General features: G+C 57.5%; 1 protein-coding gene and 1 long non-coding RNA gene across 8 annotated transcripts in view; both read right to left on the bottom strand.

Moving 5' to 3' along the window:
• Positions 1–4629: 4629 nt before the first annotated feature.
• Positions 4630–9006, bottom strand: LOC144614958 (uncharacterized). Its single transcript, XR_013553316.2, has 2 exons — positions 8489–9006; positions 4630–8180 (listed from the first exon to the last, which is right to left on the bottom strand). It is a non-coding gene; the product is annotated as an uncharacterized LOC144614958 (long non-coding RNA).
• Positions 9007–14673: 5667 nt separating this feature from the next.
• Positions 14674–18335, bottom strand: part of MEF2D (myocyte enhancer factor 2D) — a 31197-nt gene continuing 27535 nt past the window's right edge. For all 7 annotated transcript variants that reach the window (XM_060644643.3, XM_060644645.3, XM_060644642.3 and 4 more), the window contains one exon: positions 14674–18323. In XM_060644643.3, coding sequence (XP_060500626.1) covers positions 18312–18323 — 12 coding nt within the window. In that variant the 3' untranslated portion in view covers positions 14674–18311. The remainder of the gene's footprint in view (positions 18324–18335) is intronic.

Raw genomic sequence — 18335 nt, 5'->3', positions numbered from 1 at the left:
TGCTAGGCCCCGGAGGTGCAGCATGTGGGGAAGACATCGCCTGGCAATGATGTGTACCAGTAAGCCCTGGACGTTCGGGTAAACACGAGCTCGTTATGAGCCAGCAACATCACGGACCTGGGAAGCCGATGCCATCCTCCCTCTGTTAGGGGGGAATCACGTCCGGATCAAGAAAGATGAAAAACCCGTCACGATACTTTGGAGCAGGCTCACCTCAAGTGAGCTGCTGGCACACAAGCCTCGAGAATAGGGTCAGCCAGAGCCTGGAGGGTCCGCCCGAGTGAGCGGTGCGACCTTGGGAGTCGTTCTCCTGCTCGGTGGAGTGCGGGGGTGGGGTGGGGGGTGGGGGGATGCTCACCTGTTTCCGCACAGCAAGCCAGGGGCAGGTCAGATGATATGTAAGCATCTGCGGAAGCGGGAGACACCCCACGTGATTCCTGAAAAAGAGGATCTAACTTCTCAAAAGAGAAGCTTCACGAAGAAACTGCTGGAGACGGGCTGTGGTCTCTCGCTGCTCGCCCTGGGGGTCCCCGCCGAAGGGGGGCAACTTAGTTAAGGGTGCAGGAAGGATCAGAGATGCCAGGGAGGAAGCCAATTAGGTTTGGCATGAGGAAGACTGTCCAAATAGCTGGAAAAGACCAAATCTAGAGAATGATTGGTCAAGAATGGCCACCCGTGAATGATGTGGAAGGAATTTCTGTCCGGGGCAAGTGACTGGATTAGCCAGTTTCTAACATTCTTCCCAACGCCGCCAATACTCTGCGGGTGTCAGCTGACGTTGAAAACCACAAGCTTCCTTGGAGGTTCCGTGAAGGCAGGGATCATGCCCATTGGGTTCTTTTCTCTCTCGAGCGCCCAGAAGAGCGACAGGCATTTAGCGGGTGTTTGATAAAATTTGTTGAATGGATGCACGAGTGGACGGGTGAGTTCGACAGTGCATGTGGAAGTTCTTATAAACCGAGTTCTTGTAAAGTTAGAATTAGCAATGACAATCATTGACATTTGCTGAATGGCGTCTCAGGTGCTTTCTGTGCATTACTGTAGAGACAGTAAGTGTTACAGGGGTTCAGTCACAGGAAGAGCATGGGAAGAAGCAGGGGGTCATAGCCCGTAGGCAAAGGAGACAGGATGAGAGGCGGGGCTGGGTCTGCGTGTCCGAGGCTGGCTGCTAAAACAGGAGGTTGAACTGGGCAAGCAGGGGAGGGGAAATGATCCAGAAAGGGAGATTTTGTCTCACAATTACAAACGCAAGCAGAGTGAGGCCACGGCGGAGGCGGCATCTTCCGCTGGGGCCATATTCGAGACACAGGACACCTGCATGGTGGTGGCTCGGCGGCCAACCCATGGCTTTGTGCCACGCTGAGCTTTTCAGGGCTTCCTGGCTGAGGGGGGGTGTCCTCAGTGGTCCCTGGGTTTGGGCGGAGCCTTCTATCCTGTAGCAAAGAACCCAAACTCGATGGAAGGGTAGGATGGAGAGCTTCTGTGAGCTACATGCCTGATTTCTGCTTCGCTTTTGCTCTGCGGAGAAAGGTTAGGGGCTCTCCGTCTATGAGGAAACTGGAGGAGAGGGGTCTGAGGTGTCCCGAGGGCAGGAATGGATGAGGTAGGACCATTCCTACATTAAAAAGAAAAGAAAAGAAAAGATTCCTGCAACAGTTCTTTTCCCAGCCAGTTGGGTCGGGGAATCCTATCCCAACCCCCTGGCCCTAATCCAGATTCCCCATACCTCGTTCCAAACTCCCCCTCTTTTTGGTATCCTTTTGAAAGTTGGGAACTCTAATCCTCGGGGGCCCTTTGAAAACAACCCCAGACGACAGACGAACACCTGGCTCCCCCCGGGGCCTCTCCTCCCCGCCCGCCTCAGTGTCCTCGCCACGGAGGGTGTCCTCATTCGCAAGAACACCTGTGGAGAAGGGGCCGCGGTGCCTAAAGTGGGGAGCTCCGGCTCCCGCAGCCGGAAGGCACTCGCCCCTGGTTTGCTGCCCTGTGCTGCCACCTAGTGTCCCCAAGCCTTCCAATCCCTCCCCCGGGGGAGGGGCATTTCATTCACTTGCTCAGATTCGTGCATACGTTCCCTTTAATTCACTTAGTGTTTTAGCAAAACTACGAGGAGCCTTCCCTCTGGCTCTGGACCTGGCCACCGCCTCCCCAGCTCCTTTCCACGCCTGTCCTTTCCTGCGGCTCCCGCTCTGCCCCTTTCTCCAGATGTTTCGGGTCACGTCCATTCCAGCCCCCTCGCTGCGCCTCCGGCTCATCCCTTTCTGTTAGCAGAGGTGGGAGGGAGGCGGAAACCCCTCACAGATGGTGAGTTCCCAGCCGGAGGCCCAGGGTGCCCGGGAGAGGGGAATGACACCATCTGAGATCAGACGAAGGTATAACCTTGGGGCACTTGGTAGCTGGTAAATAGCGTCAGGCCAGTTCTTGTTAGGCTCACAGGGCGGGGCTTAGCGCCCCTGACTCACAGGTGACAAAAGTCGAGCTGTTAGCCAACCGGTGGCCAAGCTGGGGCGGCGGTCTTGGGCCCCCTGGCTCCCATCCAGGGTCCGCTCGTCTAGAGCAGACCATCTGGAAGAAGAGCATGGAAACGGAGACGCAGAGGGCCCCGTGCTTGCTGGGCGGGGAGGGACGGGGACGGTGGTGGCCTCGCCAGACAGTAGCACGCAGTCGCACAGCTCTGTCCTGCGGGCGCGCCTGTGGCACAAGGGCTCCTCCCAGTGGCCATGCTGGGCAGTGTCCTCCTCACCGGAGGGTGAGGACAGGATGGGAAGGAGAGGGTCGGAGGGGCTGGGCTGGGCGGCAGGGTGGGGGGCACGTCCAGGGCTCGCGCTCTCGGCCGGGCGGAGCACACGCGCACGACGGGCCCCCAGAGGGCGAAAAGCTGGCACGGGAGTGGGGGCCTTGCAGGCGAGAACCGTGTCCAGCACCAAAACTATTTAGGCTCTTTGCTTGTAGCAGTTTATTTAAAATTGTGCTTTAGAATGAAGTCTGTCAGGGACAGTGGAAGAGGGCTTTGCTGGTTTCAGGCAAAAGGGAGGCACACTTGCGTGGAGTGGGTCGGCATGTACTGGGTGGGCGCACAGGGAACATTCCCAGGGACGGGGGGGGGGGGGGAACTGGAGAGCGGCCGCCGCTGGCACAGGGGAACAGGAAGAGATTACGTGGGCAAACACCACACCGTGGCTCTAGCACGAGCCAGGCTCATTGAACACCACCACCGTCTACTAGAGACCTCACAGCCGGGACGGGAATAGTCAGGCAGCCTCGCGTGGTTGTGGGAGAGCCTGATTCGATGCCTACGGAAAGCACCTGGCACGCTGCAGGGATGTGCCACAGGGCAGCTCTCGGATGGCGGGGGAGCAGTGGGCAGGGCCTGGTGTCTAACCTGTGGGATCCGCGCAGTCACATCCAGGTGGAGCGGCCTAGCAGGTGACTATAAAACCCGGGGTCTGGCATCCCGGAGAGCCTGTGAGTCATCGGTGCAAAGGAGACCCCTGGTACCCCAGAAAGAGGCGAGAAAACCCAAGAGAGAAGGAGAGCGAGGGAGGGGAGACGGGGTGAGGGCCTGCAGACCTCTGGAGGGCACGCAGCATCACAGGCACTGTCCCGAGAGGGGAGAGCGGGGACAGGGGAGACAGCCTCCCAGGGCATCGAGGGCGTGGCCTGTGTCACCAGCTGACTGAAGGGAGGGGGGTGACTTGGCCTTCCAGCCAGCTTTGAGGTCACTGGGGACCCTGAAGACTGCGGTTTCAGCAGAGAAGAAGGGGCTGGAACCGAGAGAGGCAAATGAGGACGAACACTCTTCCTAATTACTCTCGGGACCTCGGGAGAAGTTTGATGGCAAAGGAAGGCGGAGGCAAAGTGGCAGTTTGAGAGGGTAACGGGGTGACGGAACTGTCTTCCCCTGTACAGGACAGATTTGAGTAGGTTTGCTGGCTGGGCAATGGAAGGCAGAAACACTGTTCCTGGGAGCTGGTGCTGATGGGAGACGAAGCTTCCAGAGATGGGGGAGGACAGCTGTGCCCCTGGGGGATCAGCCCCAACGCGCAGGGAGAAAACCACCACCTCCGGAGGCAGGAAGTTAGGAAAAGAGGGAGATTAGGGAAGATACTGAAGGGTGGCCGGAAAGCTAGCTCTGTGCACAAGAGCAGAAGAAGTGGGGCCAGAGCCTAAGACTGAGACCTGTCCCCGTGGGAAATCTGGCGTCACCTTCCCCTCCGCCTCCCAAGTGACGTGTGTCCCAAGTGACATGTGAGTTGGGGAGCTACCCAGAAGGACACGGGGTGGGGGTGGTTGGGGAGAGGGATGGGGGCTGGGCTCGGAGGCTCAGATGGAATTTATTAAATCAGCAAAAATGAAATCTATCATCCAATCCTAGCAAAGGCACAGGCAATGAGTGGACCGTATACTGCTGGTACGATTTTTCCGGAAGGCCAACTTGGCAATAAGTATTAAAAGCTTTTCAAATGTCCCACTCCTCGGTCCTCCTCTCAGTTCTGAGTGGTAAATCTAAGGAAATAAAAAGTATACGCACAGACATGTTCAGTGCTGTGCGCAACAGAAAGAAGGAAACGGTTTTCAACAAGGCGGCAGACCAGAGTGGGCGCGTACGAGGGAACACCAGGCGGCAGCTAAGAATGTAAAAAGGCATTTATTGACATGCGCAAGTGATCATGACGGTAGTAAGTGAAAAAGAAAACCCAACACACGAAATATAAATATGTTCCTGTTCTTTTAAGTATCTACTATACACATGCACACTTGCGGGGGGAGGGGGGAGGGAGGTGAAACCTGGATCTGGCTTGACAACTGCAAAATGACTGCGACCATTAGCTAGGATATGGAACCGGGGCGCCTGGGCGGCTCAGTCGGTTGAGCGTCCGACTTCGGCTCAGGTCATGATCTCACGGCTTGTGAGTTTGAGCCCCGCCTCAAGCTCTGTACTAACGGCTCAGAACCCGGATCCTGCTTCCGATTCTGTGTCTCCCTCTCTCTCTCTCTGCCCCTCCCCTGCTCGTGTTCAGTGGCTCCTGTCTCAAAAATAAACATCAAAAAAAAATTTTTTTTAATCAAATAAAAAATTAGAATAAAGCATTAAGGAGAAATGACCAGTTCTAGTCATAAAGATACTGGGCACATAGATGGGAGGCTCAGGAGAGAGATCTAGGTCACAGGAGAGAAATCTATGTCACAGACACAGATTGGGAGTCACTAGCATTGAGGTGGCTGCTTAAACCTCAGGTGTGGGGACGACACTTCCCTGACGAGGAGAGGGGGGCAGCCAAGGCCCGAGCCCCCCGGAATCAGTGCAGAGGGAGCGGAAGGGACACAGCCAGTGCAGAGTGATGTCGCTAAGGCGGCCAACAATCCTGGATCCGCTATGCCTCCCTCTGACTGGAGACGGGACGTCGCTTCCGTGTCACGGATGAAACGCACACCGGGGCTCTCCTGCGTCACCGCTGCCCCCACGAGAGTCCGGATAGAATGACGACTCATGCCTTTAACCGTTCTGCCTACTTCAGAGACTCCTCGCTTCCTCGTCGAGGCGGACCAGTCCTTTCAACTGGCTGACTTCTCGATTCTTCCCGGCCCCTGGCGGCCGGCTCTCAGGTAGTCCTTCCCCAGCATTTCCAGTATCTCCCGTGCCACCGGCTTGCCCGCTTTACCTGCAGACATGCCGGGATTTCCTCAACCTCAGGGACTCTGACGGGCACGCGTGTCTCCAATACCTCCTGCTTGATGTCACTTCCCGTGGTGCCAAACTTGTCCAAGGCGCCACCTCTGGGCACCGTCTGTCATCACGTCACCACCCTTTTCTTCGCAGACTACAGCAGCGTACCTTCCAGCTGCCTCTGCCGAAACTGTCCTCTCAAAAGCTAGTGGCAATCTCCTTTTCTTACAACCCAGTGGGCTTCGTGTGGCCGACACAGACTTTGATCTGTCTGCAAATCCCATGGTGCCGACTGTCCTTCTTTGTCGAGGACACTTTCCCGTTTGGTTGCATAAACACCGATGCGACATTTCTCAGGTAATAGATTAAAGCAAAGGACACCACTTGGGTCTCTGAGTGTGAGTTTAGCCTAGTTGGAGCAGTCTCACGAATTCAGCAACAGAGACCTCTGCCCTGGTCAGAAAACCTTCAGTGGAATCACGGAGGCAGACCTTAAACTACAGCGAGCTGAGCAGCAAAGCCGGCTTACAATAGGAAGACAGGGAGAATGCAGTGGATTCTGCTAGGAAATCTGTGGAAGGGAAAAAGAAAGAACTTTCTAGAAAGGCCCTGGCAGGGACCATACGAGAACGAAGCAGCGTCTTCAGGATGTGGAAAGACGCTGGCATGTTTCGAGACTGAAGGAGACACAAGCACAAAGGGGGACGCTGAAAACAGAAGGCAGGGAGGGGATAAATGATCAAAGTCCAGGGAGTATCGGGAAGGGTTGGCCTATCGGAGAACCGGCGTGAACAGAAACGGGAAACTTCCAGCAACATCGTCCTGGGGCATGCGCGGATTGAGGGCACCATGCCAGCGAGGGTAGAGACCAGCAGGCCAAGAGGCGCGGAGGGCTTTTTTGTTCGTTTGTTGTTGTTTTTTAACCTGCGCGGAGTTTTAAAATAATCTGAGTTGGTTGTCAGTACTTAAAAATCACGGGATTTCAAATAAAACGCTGGGAGTCCAGCTTCATCTCAAAAACTGGAAGAGACCGCGGACTTCCTTGGGTGGGCACGGCCTCCCTCCCACGGCGGGGCCACGTCCCACATTCACATCCTCCGCCTGGCTCCTCTGGGCGTCTCAGTTTGACACTCTGCCATTCGTATTCCTCCTGCTTCCCAGCCTGGTCATTCTGTGCCACTCTGGTTGGGGACAACCGGGTGCTGTCTCTGTCCTCAACCTTCTCCACTCTTTCCCTCTGAGAACCCGCCCGACCACGGCTTCTGTGAGATTACCTGCCACTCGGTATTACAACGGAACACTGGAGCTGGAAAGGAATTCAGCAATCAGCTAGTTCAACCTTCTCAATCAATAGAACGTGGTCGGATAACAGAAGTCCAGAACTCAAAAGAATTTTAAAGGGCAACTAGTCTCATTTACAAATAAGGAAACCTAGGTCTTGGGGAAATGAATGTTCTTTCTAGTTCACACAATTCTGTGCGGGGCAACACACATCTACCGAGCTCCGGCTCTGTGCCAGGCACGGCGGGGGGAACAGAAACTCGGGTAAGACGGCACTTCCAGCACAAATGGGGCAGTCCCAGAATGAAGGACGTAACATCATGGGACAACGGAGGCAAGCACAGTTCCAGGGGCGGGTATCTGCATATTTAAGTACAGGAGTCGATTTAACTGGATCTGGACAAGGGGCTCAGGCACATTCTTCTTTTCAGTTCTTGTTGCGCGTATACGTTCTGTACCAAACACTCAGATGAAGTGACGTGTCCCGGGTGACAGGCCTAGGAATCGGGTCTCCTAACTCAAACTGAGGTGCTGTTTCCCTGGCGCGTCGGCGTGTCGTCAGCCCTCACCCGTCCTGAGCGCTATCCTCAGTCGCAAACCACCTGCTAGGCACGAATCCACGTTCCTCTACGCCCTTGTGAAGTCAGCGGCACAGCATCCGGGAGCCACAGACAACACACAACAACACCACACCTCATACCCGTTCCGGCAACGAGTCCTATGAACTTTCCCTTCAACATGTCTCTTTTGTCCCGGCCCTTCTCTGGGGACCGCTGCAGGCGAGAACCTTATTATCGTAACATGGTCTTGTCTTCGGCCTCTGATATACAGACTCACATGAACAGTCACAGAGTGGGCTTCTCTCCGAAGTTTGCCCCAAGTGGTCTCTCTCATCCTCCTGGTCCCCACGGTGGTCAGCCAGCTGCTGAGCAGGGCACCTGCCTTCGGGGCAGCTCCTGTCACTCCTGGACACCCACATGGTCAGAAAGTTCCGTCACTCACCCGCTGAACGAGTGCTTGCCGACCACGTTCTCTGTTCCAGGCACAGTGCTCGGCACCCTGGAGATTTAACTGCCCAGGGCTCCCAGCTGACCTTCTGCACGCTCACCTTTCCTGTCTTTGTGCCACCGGCCTCATGAATCTTTGGTCTCCTTTCTTCACCTTGCACATGGAGACAATACCTTGAAGGGCTGGCGTGAGAATCAACTGACAGAACATGTGCAGAAATGCTCTGGAAATCGAGTGCAATACAGGGAAGACCTTCTCCTTCTCCAACCGCGTCTTTTGTTTTGTTTTGGGAGGCGAGGTGATTCCACTTATTTCTAAATCATATTCTATACAAATGAGTAACGGTCCTATGCGTTATGTATAAACCATAAGGAAATACCCTTCCATGTACCATTTAGCCCGATAACTAGAACGTTACCACTAGCACCCGCCTGGTTTTCCGCATCCCACCCCCAACCCCTCTCCAACATAACTACTGATGAACTTTGTGTTTATCATTCCTCTGCCTTTTTAAAGTTTTACCACACACACCTAGACACTATACTGCTTCATTGTGCGTATTTTGCAGTTTAGGAACACGGTTCCGAATGTCTGCCGTGTTCCGGGGCTTCTCTGTTGGTCTGTCCAGTGCAGCAACGCCCCACGGGGCGGGCAGTCCTCTCAAGGGCCGGGGTCTCGGCCTCCAGGATTGAGGGTCTTGGCCTGCGCGGGTGGGGGTCACGGTGTGCGCGGTCAGGGGTTGTGGTCTCTAGAGATCCGGGGCCCTCGGCTGCCAGGAGAGGGCCCCCGCCGAAGGCCGGGCGCGCGGGGCCAGCGGGGCGTCGTCCACCGGCGGCCTCGCGCGAGACCGCGGCCCGCGCGCACGCGTGGGGCCGAGGTCTCTCCCTGCGGGGCGCGCCCCCGGAGACCCCGGCCGGCCACGTTGCGTACGCTCGCGTCTCGCAGCGAGAGGGTGGTGTCGGGCTCACGCATGCGCACTCGCTGCCCCGGGCCCTGGCCAGACGCAGCCACAGCGGTGCGCCCGCGGCTTTTTTTCCCCATCTAGGGCTGAAGCTTCTGTGGACGCATGCGTCGTGCCCGGGCTGCGGTTGGCTGATGACCCCGTCCGTCACTGGAATAGCCAACGGGGGCGTGGGGGGATTCTCAAGATCCACTACCCCGCCCCACGGTGGGGGCGCTGGGCGTGGCCTCGGGTCTTTGTCCGCTCCCGCGCTGGGGGGAGAGCGATTGACTTGCTGCTTAACCGTTAACGTTTGCTTTATTTGCCGCGTCGCGGCGGAGAGGGGCAGTGGACTGCTGACGGGCCGACGTAAAGGGTCATGGGCTCAGTGACGACGGGCAGTTGCCAGTCGGCCATTTATTGAGCGCTTGCTGTATGCCTGGCGCTGTCAGGTGTTCCTTTGCACCCTCCCCCCCCCCTTTCGCCCTGCACGGAGTCGTCCTCCGGGCCGGCGGGGGGCCGGGGTCGCCAGGGGTTGGGGCCTCCGGCTCCTGAGCGGCACGTGGCGGCGGGGACGCGGCCAGGGCGGGGGCGGGGCGGCCCGGTCGTCGTGCGGGGCCGGAGAGCGGCGGCTGCGGGAAAGCGAGCCCACATCGCGGGAGGGCAAATGCAGCCGAGTCCCAGCGGCCGTAAACTCTGGCCCCCAGGCTCCTCCGCGCTAGACCTCCCAGCCGGGCCCTGCCAGACGCGCAGGGGACAGACCCGGGAGCCGCCGGTTGCTTGGGGCCCGCGGGTTTACCAGCTGTGGAGGAAGGCAGTGACACGGGGTGATGGAAGTCTGCAAACAAATAAGCCGTCTGTACCGACTCCAGCAGGAGCCACCTTGGAGCCTGGGGTGGGGTCGCCCGTGTCCTCTTCCCATCCGCTCGCTGTTCCTGAAACACGTTTCCACAATCACAAGGCTGGAAAAGTTACTCAGCCCATGGGACTGTGGAATGAGTCAGAAGAACATGAGCTACAGCGAACTGGCCTGGCCGCCTCCTCGGCTGGACGACCAGATACCACCCTTTGCTTCCCGTCTCCCCAGGGCCGCCTCTTTGGGGACAGGAGCCCAGTGGGTGCTCGTTCTCCAGTGGACCCAGGAAACTGGAAGCCACACCCCTCTTCCGCCCTGTTGGATCAGGAGCTGGAAAGTAGAGAAGCTGCAGAAAGTCGCCCCACCCTGGGGGGGAAAAAAAGCGTCGTCACGTTTGTAGGGCTCCGCAGTTTACAAAGCCCAGTGTCCCGTTTAGTCCGACGGAACACGCTGTGTGCCAGGCACTGAGCCAGACACGAAAAAGGGGAGCGCTTTCGGTCCAGTTGTAGAGAAAAAAAAATGGGAAACTAGGGCCCGCACTTCGGGGCAGGATGAGCTGGGCGCTATGAAGGAGGCCTCCCAAGACCCCTGGCATGAACCAGTGGGGCAAGACAGGAAAACCAGGACAAGTTTTTCTAGGAAGGGAGCCTTGAATGGCAGGAAAAGTTTCAAAGGTAGAAACAGGTGTAGAGCAGGTTGGGTGCACAGGCCTCTTCTTACCCTAGGAAGTCATCCATCCAGTTTCTTGTCTTTGACAAGTAGCAGTAACAAAATTAGTGACTCACACTTACTGAGCCCATATTATGGATCAAGAATGGTTTTTGTTCCTCTGGAATATTCTTCAGGTGCCTGAGAAGTGTCTTCTTCCCTCATCAAAAGAAAACCAAGAGGGGCGCCTGGGTGGCTCTGTGGGTTAAGCGTCTGACTTCAGCTCAGGTCATGATCTCACGGTTCGTGGGTTCGAGCTCCGCATCGGGCTCTGTGCTGACAGCTCGGAGCCTGGAGCCTGCTTCGGATTCTGTGTCTCCCTGTCTCTCTGTTCCTCCCCTGCTCTCACTCTGTCTCTTTCTCTCTCAAAAATAAATAAAGATTTAAAAAAAATTAAAAAACAAAAAACCAAGAACCTCTGAGGGTGCACTGGGTGTCCCTATGAAGAAGCAGTGGGGCCTTTGGAACCAGATCTTCCTGAGGTTTCCCCGTTCCCCTACCACCCCTGACGTACCCCCGCAGCCACCCCTGGGGAGCAGAGCACCTGTACCCACCCACCCCCCTTTGATGCCTCAAAGAATTCATCATTGAGTTTTCCCTTGTTTGAGATTAGCACAAGGCTAGTGAGTCAAGCAAGGCTTTAGTAAAGACAGGAGACCACAGATAGGAAATACATGTCTGGTTAATCGCACCTACACAACACTGCTACCCTTCGGTGGCTCAGGGCCTCTACATGACTCTTCTCGCCAGGCCCCCCAGCCTTCCTTCATGGTCCTTGGAGCTCCCGTGTCCTGAGGTTGATGTCTTCATGGGTGACCAACACCATGAATGGCTTCCCTCTTCAGAAAAACCTCCCTGCCCACATGGTGATCTCACCCTCCAGGCCTGAACAGCATGACCATCTATCAACAGTGGGCAATGGCTTCCACGTGTACCCGGGACTCGGTTCATCTGAAACAAAACTTCCCTTCTCCAGACACACCTGGGGCTGCAGCCCGACCACCCCGTCAGAATTCCAAGGCTCAGTTTGGGAGCCACTGGTGCTCCTCCGTTTCCTTCCTCCTGTACCTTCACCAGGCGGTTTCCAAGCCCTGTTATTCTCCCTTTTTAATATTTACTAAGGGGCACCTGGCCGGCCCAGTGGAATGTGTGACTCTTGATCTCAGGGTTGCGAGTTCAAGTGCCACTCTGAGTGTAGAGATTTCTTAAAAATAAAATCTTGAAAAATAGTATTTACTAAATTGACCCTCTCTCACTTGTAAAGGACCCCATCTGGGCCTCAGTTCTGCTGTCAGGAGGAGCTTACACAGGCTGGAGCTTTCTGAAATGCAAATCTGACCAAGTCCCTCTTTTACTTAAAACCCTTTGAGGAGGGCGCCTGGGTGGCTCAGTCGGTTGAACATCCGACTTCAGCTCGTTTCATGATCTCACGGCTCATGAGTTCGAGACCCGCGTCGGGCTCTGTGCTGACAGCTCAGAGCCTGGAGCCTGCTTCGGATTCTGGGTCTCCCTCTCTCTCTGCTCCTCTCCTGCTCATGCTCCGTCTCTCTGTGTCTCAAAAATGAATAAAACATTAAAAAAAAATTAAACAAAAAAACCCTTTGATGGCCTGACCGGGGCACCTGGGTGGCTCAGTTGGTTAAGCATCTGGTCTGACTTCGGCTCAGGTCATGATCTCACGGTTCGTGGGTTTGAGCCCCACGTCGGGCTCTGTTGACAGCTGGGAGCCTGGAGTACACTTTGGATTCTGTGTCTCCCTCTCTCCCTGCCCCTGCTTGTGCTCTCTTTCTCAAAAATAAACATTAAAAAAAAAAAAAACCTTCGATGATCACACATCTCCAGAATAAAGTGCAAATTTTGGCAATCACAGCCCTTCTCAGTGAGGCTTCAGCTTTATATGCTGTTCCCTCGACCTGCCCCACGCTCTTCCTGAGCACACCGCTCTCCTTCCCCACCCCACATGCTCTCCCTGCCAGCAGGAATGCCTTCCTTGTACATGTTTGCCCAGGAACTCCGGATGCCTTCAGACCCAGCCCGGACACCTCCAAAGAGACTCTCCTGATCTCTAACTGGCTTGGATTTGGGTGTGCCTCAAGTCTGACCCCACAGCCCACTCACACCCTTCCTATGTGACATTTAGTACAGACTGCTGAGTCAGGTGGTAAGTGTTGCGTCACTTGGCCCTTGTCCCCACTGAGCTGTGAGTTGCCTGGAATCGGGATCTCGATGCGTCTGGTCCGTCTCTCCATCTCCGGGGCCTAACAGACGGGCTCACGCAGAGTAGGCGCTCAATACACGCTTGTCGCATTTCAGACGGAAAGATGGCGGGAGCAAAGATACGAACGATCTGTCAGGGCCCGGAGCGGGCCTCCTGGTCGGCCTCTACTCTGAGGGGTGTGCAGCTGGGACACACGGGGACTAAGCCTGAACAAGAGTTTGGGTTGGCTCTTTGAGGGGGCTGGGAGCCAAGCGGTGGGGTTTGGACTTGGCCCCAAAGCCCCCTGCGATGTTAGAGGACCGGAACGGCACAACGGGGGTGGGTGGGGGTGGCCGGGGAAGGGGAGGCAGGGGTTCGAGAAAATAGGCGGCTATGAAATAGGCATCTTCCAGCTGATGAAACAGCAGCGTGGAGAGGGGGACCGCCCAAGGCCGCACGACCGCGAGGCGGTGGGACCAGCAGGCAAGCCAGCTGCGGACTGCGAGTTCAGAGACCTTTGTGCCCCGCCACAGGGGGTACCGCGGTCCGTGGGGCTTCGGGGCTGTGCAGGTGTGAGTGGATGCCCCATCAGTCAGGATAGGAGAGGTCATGGTGCAGACACAGCACTAACATCTCTGTGGCCCGACACGCTTATTTCCTAGTCACACAAAGTCCCTGTCCTACTGGACAGCACCGGAGACCCCTTAGCGACCCAGGCCACTCGGATGGCTCCCGCCGCTCCCCCAACAGGGACAGAGCGCTTGGAGCACAAGCGCCAGTGCGATTTCGGGAGCGACGCGGGTCTTGGCCAGAACCAGTCCGATGACCACGCCTGACTTACGGTGACTGGGAAATACAGTCTTCTACACGTCCAGGAAGGAGAGCAGGGCGGGAGATGCCTGTGGGCTGTGGTGATGCAGGTCACACGGTCTGAGGAACAGAGGTGCCAGGGACAAAGGACAGGGGTTTTGCTCGGGGATCCGGGTGATACTTCAGGGCACCTCGCGGGCGCAGGTGGGTGTCCCCAGCAGCAGTGTCTGCGGAAGCTCGGACACGGTGAGGACAGGGGAGACAGGGACCGCTCGCAAAGGCTGTTGATGGGAGGCCCGGGTTCCCGGTCGCGTGGGCCTCTCCCCGGGGCTGCGGTCGTGCCCACGGCGTGGCATCTGGCTTCCCCAGGGGCAAAGGACGAGACGGAGAGAGAGACGGAAGTCACGACTTGGCCTCGGCAGTCTCAGGCCTTCCCCTCTGCGGCGTTCGCGGTCACGCACGCCCACCACGAGTCGGGGCGACGGGCCGGCTGCGCGAGGGCACGAGGGCCAGGTTGGGGCAGCTGGCGGCCAAGGGGAAGTGGAGTCACATCTGGAGGACAGCGGGCCCTTCCTGCTTGGCTCCTCCTTTTTGTCTGCTGCGGCAGGGGGGCCCAGTGAGGTGCGGCCCCACGGCGGCCCTGGGGAGGCAGGGCCGGGACGGATGAAGAACCCGAGGCCCAGAGCGTCAACCATGCGACGTGGACTCCCTCCACCTCCGTCTTCGCACCCAGCTGGGCCTCTGCGGACACTCAGCAGGTGTGGGGGCGGGAATAGGGGTCCCTGCCCCTGCTGGAGGGCACCAGCTTGGGGGGCCCGTGGGGACGCCTCAGGACCGCAGGGAGAGGCTCCCCAGCACTGTCAGAGGGAGAAGAGGGCAGACACGCCCGTGCACTGTGCCCGCACACTGTGACCATGGGATCCACGGCAAGTTGTTGCCACAGAAAGGGTTTGCAGTAGTGAAGCCTCCCCCCGGCCACCCCCTTGTTCCTGACCTGGCCTTGGGTGCTCTTACGGGTGTTCCCGTGTCCCGAGATCCTTTGGGGGACTTCCTGCGGGACAACCCTCTCCTCCTGGGACTGCCTCTGCTTTTGACCCCGCACCTGGAGGAAACTGTCACCGGAGAGCACCCCCTCCTGCTGAGGGGACACCCCCCACAGTCACCCTCTCCTCTGCCGGCCGCACCAAAGAAACCAGAACCCAAGCCCGAGTATCAGAAACGTGTATTCTTTTTCTTTTAATAGTAAACCTCTTTACAACAAATATAGTGAAAGAGTTTTCAAACAAAACTCATAAGAATCCCGAGGACTTTGTCTTCTTATTGTGTAGAATACTAAGAAAGCATCACCATACAGCACGAAAAGAAATATTGAAAACAAATCAACAGTCACACACTTGGACGCGCCCTGCCCGGGACCCAGGAGCGGCCCCAGGAGTGTGGGTGATTGTCGGGTTCCGGGGGCAGGGGGCGCCTCCATGCCTCCCCTCCCTCTCCCCCCTTCCCTCTGGGACCTGAATGGGGAAGACAAAGAGAATCCAGATTCTCCGCAGAACATTCCAGCCCCCTGCCCCCACACAAACCCCACGCCTTCCACCACCGCTCAGGGGGTGGAGAGAGGCAGCGGAGGAGAGAACCAGAGTTCCCAGGCTGCAGGCCTCTCTCTTCCATGAAAGCCTAGACTCACCCCCACCCCTCCCCGGGAGATTCCAAAGAAGTCAGTTAAAAATATATAGATATAGATATTTCTAGATACACTTTTACAGCATTTCTGTCTCTCCAAACAAATAAATAATCATCAAGAGAAGGTGCTTTACTTCCTTCCTGTCCAAGGTGGGGAGGGCTGGGTCGGGGTCAGGGGTCGGTCTCGCCGTGCCGAGTGCATTGCTGGGCGGGAGGGAAAATGGCGTGCTCCAACGGCATGGGAGGCTCCTCTTGCCCACTGTCCCCGCGAGCTTGGGAAAGCTGGGGAGGGAGGGGCAGTGGGGGACTCCAGTGAGTACTTTGGCAAATGCCCAGTTCTTAGGAGGAAAGAGTAGGTGGAGGCAAATTTGGCTTGTGAGAGGAAGAAATGAAGTCCTCGCTTGAGGTCCGGGTTCCCAGGGACCCATTCATCTGGCCAGCCAGGAGCCCCTACCCCCAGGAGAAAGCCCGGGGTACCGCATCACAGAAATGTCACATAGCCATTCACGGACCAGCCCCCGCCCCCAGGGGGAGAGAAGACAGACAGACACACATCCACACGGGGGAATCGGAAGCCAGGTTTGCCATTACAAGGCAGAGGGCAAAACTGGTGAATATTGCACCGCGAGCCTCAGGGGCTCCCTTCCCGCCCCGTGTCTGGTGGTGGCCAAGCCCGGCTTCCAAAGGTGGGCAGACTGGCGGCAGGAACAGCCTGAGGAGGGACGGCCAGGCACCCAAGGTTTACTGAGCGCCGATCATTCACCCATTCGGCATCTATTGAGCACTACCTACGGCAGACACGGGGCAGGGCTCTGGGAATGCATGCACAAGGCTACACCCTGAACTGTCTTTCCAGGCCCTGATCAAGTCTCGTCGACTCCTGAAAGTCCCTCTAGGAACCTGCAGGAAGACCGGACGCGCTGTGTGCCCAGCCAGCAGGTGGGGGTTAAACTCTGAGTAAGGAAGAAATCACTGCCCGGGCGAGGAAAATGCTTCCAGAAGGAAGGGGAACATGAGTGTCACCCTGAAGGCAGGGCCGGGGTGGGGGAAGAGTGTACAGCCGGAAAGAGAGCTGTGTGTATGCAAAGGGCCGGGGGCCAGGGGGGCCGCCTGTGCGTGGAGCCCAGGAGAGGTAGGGCCGCAAGGACAAGCAAATGGGGCGACTGTCGGATCCCCCCCCCCCAACTGCAGTGCAAGCCTGTCAGAGCTCAGGGTAGAACAGGGCCGGGAATGGGGATCGGGGTGGAGGGGCACGTGTGGCACACAGCCACCTGTCTCCCCCCCCTCCCCTCCCCTCCCAGGCACGTGCACCCCCAGAGATGCCCTCAGAGCTCAGTCCACACAAATATCCGTGTATATGCCCAGACAGGCTCAGAGACACACAAAGGTACGCCCGTGCACACACAAATACCAGATGCCCTCGTGAACACGCTCAGGTGCTCGTGTGGTCACACACACCCCTTGATCTGGTTCCTTCCCTGCGTCAGGTGTCAGAATACTGCAAGCGGCTGGGTCACAGAGGCAGGCACAGTTTCCTGCCACAGACTGGGCCTTGTCTAGTCTACTTTCCCGCTGGGCTGGGATGAAACCCCCAGGGAGCGCTGCACCCCCAGGGCAGAGGAGCGAGGCTTCTGTGAGACATGGGGGCGCCCCCCCCCAGTCGCCTGCACATACTATCTCAGGCCAGGCCCCTTAGGTGGGGCGGGGGGGGGGGGGTGGATCGCAGGCTGGGGGCCTGCCCCCTCCGCTTCGATCTGTGATCCAGCCTGAGGTCTCAGGACCCCGTGCTGAGGCTGCCCCCACTGGGGCGGCAGCAGGGAGGGGTGGGCTGGGGGGGAGGGGGGCAAGAACAACAGCAGAAGAATCCCATCTGTACAGTACGGGCCGTTTGAGTCATTATTATTACAATATACTTTGACAAAAATAGAATCTCATTTCATATCAATACAACAACAACAGAAAAAAAACAGTTTCCTGGACTGTTACACTGCTAACGTTTTCCAAAGGTTGCTATTTACAATTACAGTAGCCAAGAGGGAAGGCGGGATGCGGCCTGGGGGTGGGGGGACAGGAGGTAGCAGACCAGGAGGACGCCCGGAGCGGGGGTGGCAGGGGCCCGGAGGGGGCCGGGGAGGGAGGGCCCAGGCGGGAAGGAGGGAGGCGGGCCTTCTGCGGACCTCCTCCCCCATCTCCCTTCTCCCACCCTCTCGCCACCCCGGCGTCCCTCCTACGGGGGTGTGGGGACGTGTCCGTGCAAGGAAGAGCGAGCCCCACTCACACCTGCCGCTGGACGCGAGGGTTCCGACCCTGCTGAGCAGCCTCACTGCAGCTTCCCTCCCCTCCCTGCGCTCTGGGGCCGCTTCCTGGGGCTGGTGTCGGCTGAGGGATGGGGCTATTGCACTGTGTGTCTTAGAGAAACCGCTAGGGAAGGAAGGGGGCCCCGATCCGCCCCTCACCCCAGCTCTCTGCCCCCAGCCTCAGATTCCCGGGCGGCCTTCCCAGCCCACAAGCTCGGCCGGCGCTCCCACACCTGGGGGGTGCAGCTCGCTCGAGAATCAGTGAGAGTGTGTCGTGTGGGGGGGGGGGGGCATGAAGGGGCTGGGCTTGGATACTCCGCCCCACGTGCCTGTGGCCGCAGGAACAGCCCAGAAGCAGAGACCCCTTCCAGAACCTCTGCCTCACCTCCCCCCCGAAACACAAACCCACCCGTCCAGCCGACTTTGGGGCTCAGTCTATTGTAAGGGGGTTTGCTGTTTGGTAGTTTTTTTGGTTATCTCCCTCTCTCTGGGGGACGGGGCGGGAGGGCTCGGCACCTGTCCTGTCCCAAAGGCCTATCGGGCTCCCCACCCCCTCCTGCAGCATATGTGAACAACGTGCAAAGTGTCCCCCCCCTTCCCGCAAAAACAGCACCCCTCGCCAGTAAAATGGTGGGGGTGCAGAAAGAGGGGACGGGAGGATCCCCTCTCCAAAGCGAGAATCCAAATTAAAAAAAATATAATAATAATAATAATAATATAATAATTATACACAAATGTAACCGTCAACAGGACACGGGGCACAAAAGGAAGTGGGGTCGAGCGGGAGGAGCCCGGGGCGGGGAGGGGTGGGCGGTGAGATTGTCAACTCTTCATCAGGGAGGCTGAGAGGAGGGGGGTGGGAATCGTCACTTTAATGTCTGCGAAGAGAG

Source organism: Panthera onca, chromosome F1, assembly GCF_046562875.1.
Source record: "Panthera onca isolate mPanOnc1 chromosome F1, mPanOnc1 haplotype 2, whole genome shotgun sequence".
NCBI classification, from domain to species: Eukaryota; Metazoa; Chordata; class Mammalia; order Carnivora; family Felidae; genus Panthera; species Panthera onca.
Note: the sequence above shows the minus strand (reverse complement) of the source record. Positions and strands in the feature narration are given on the sequence as shown.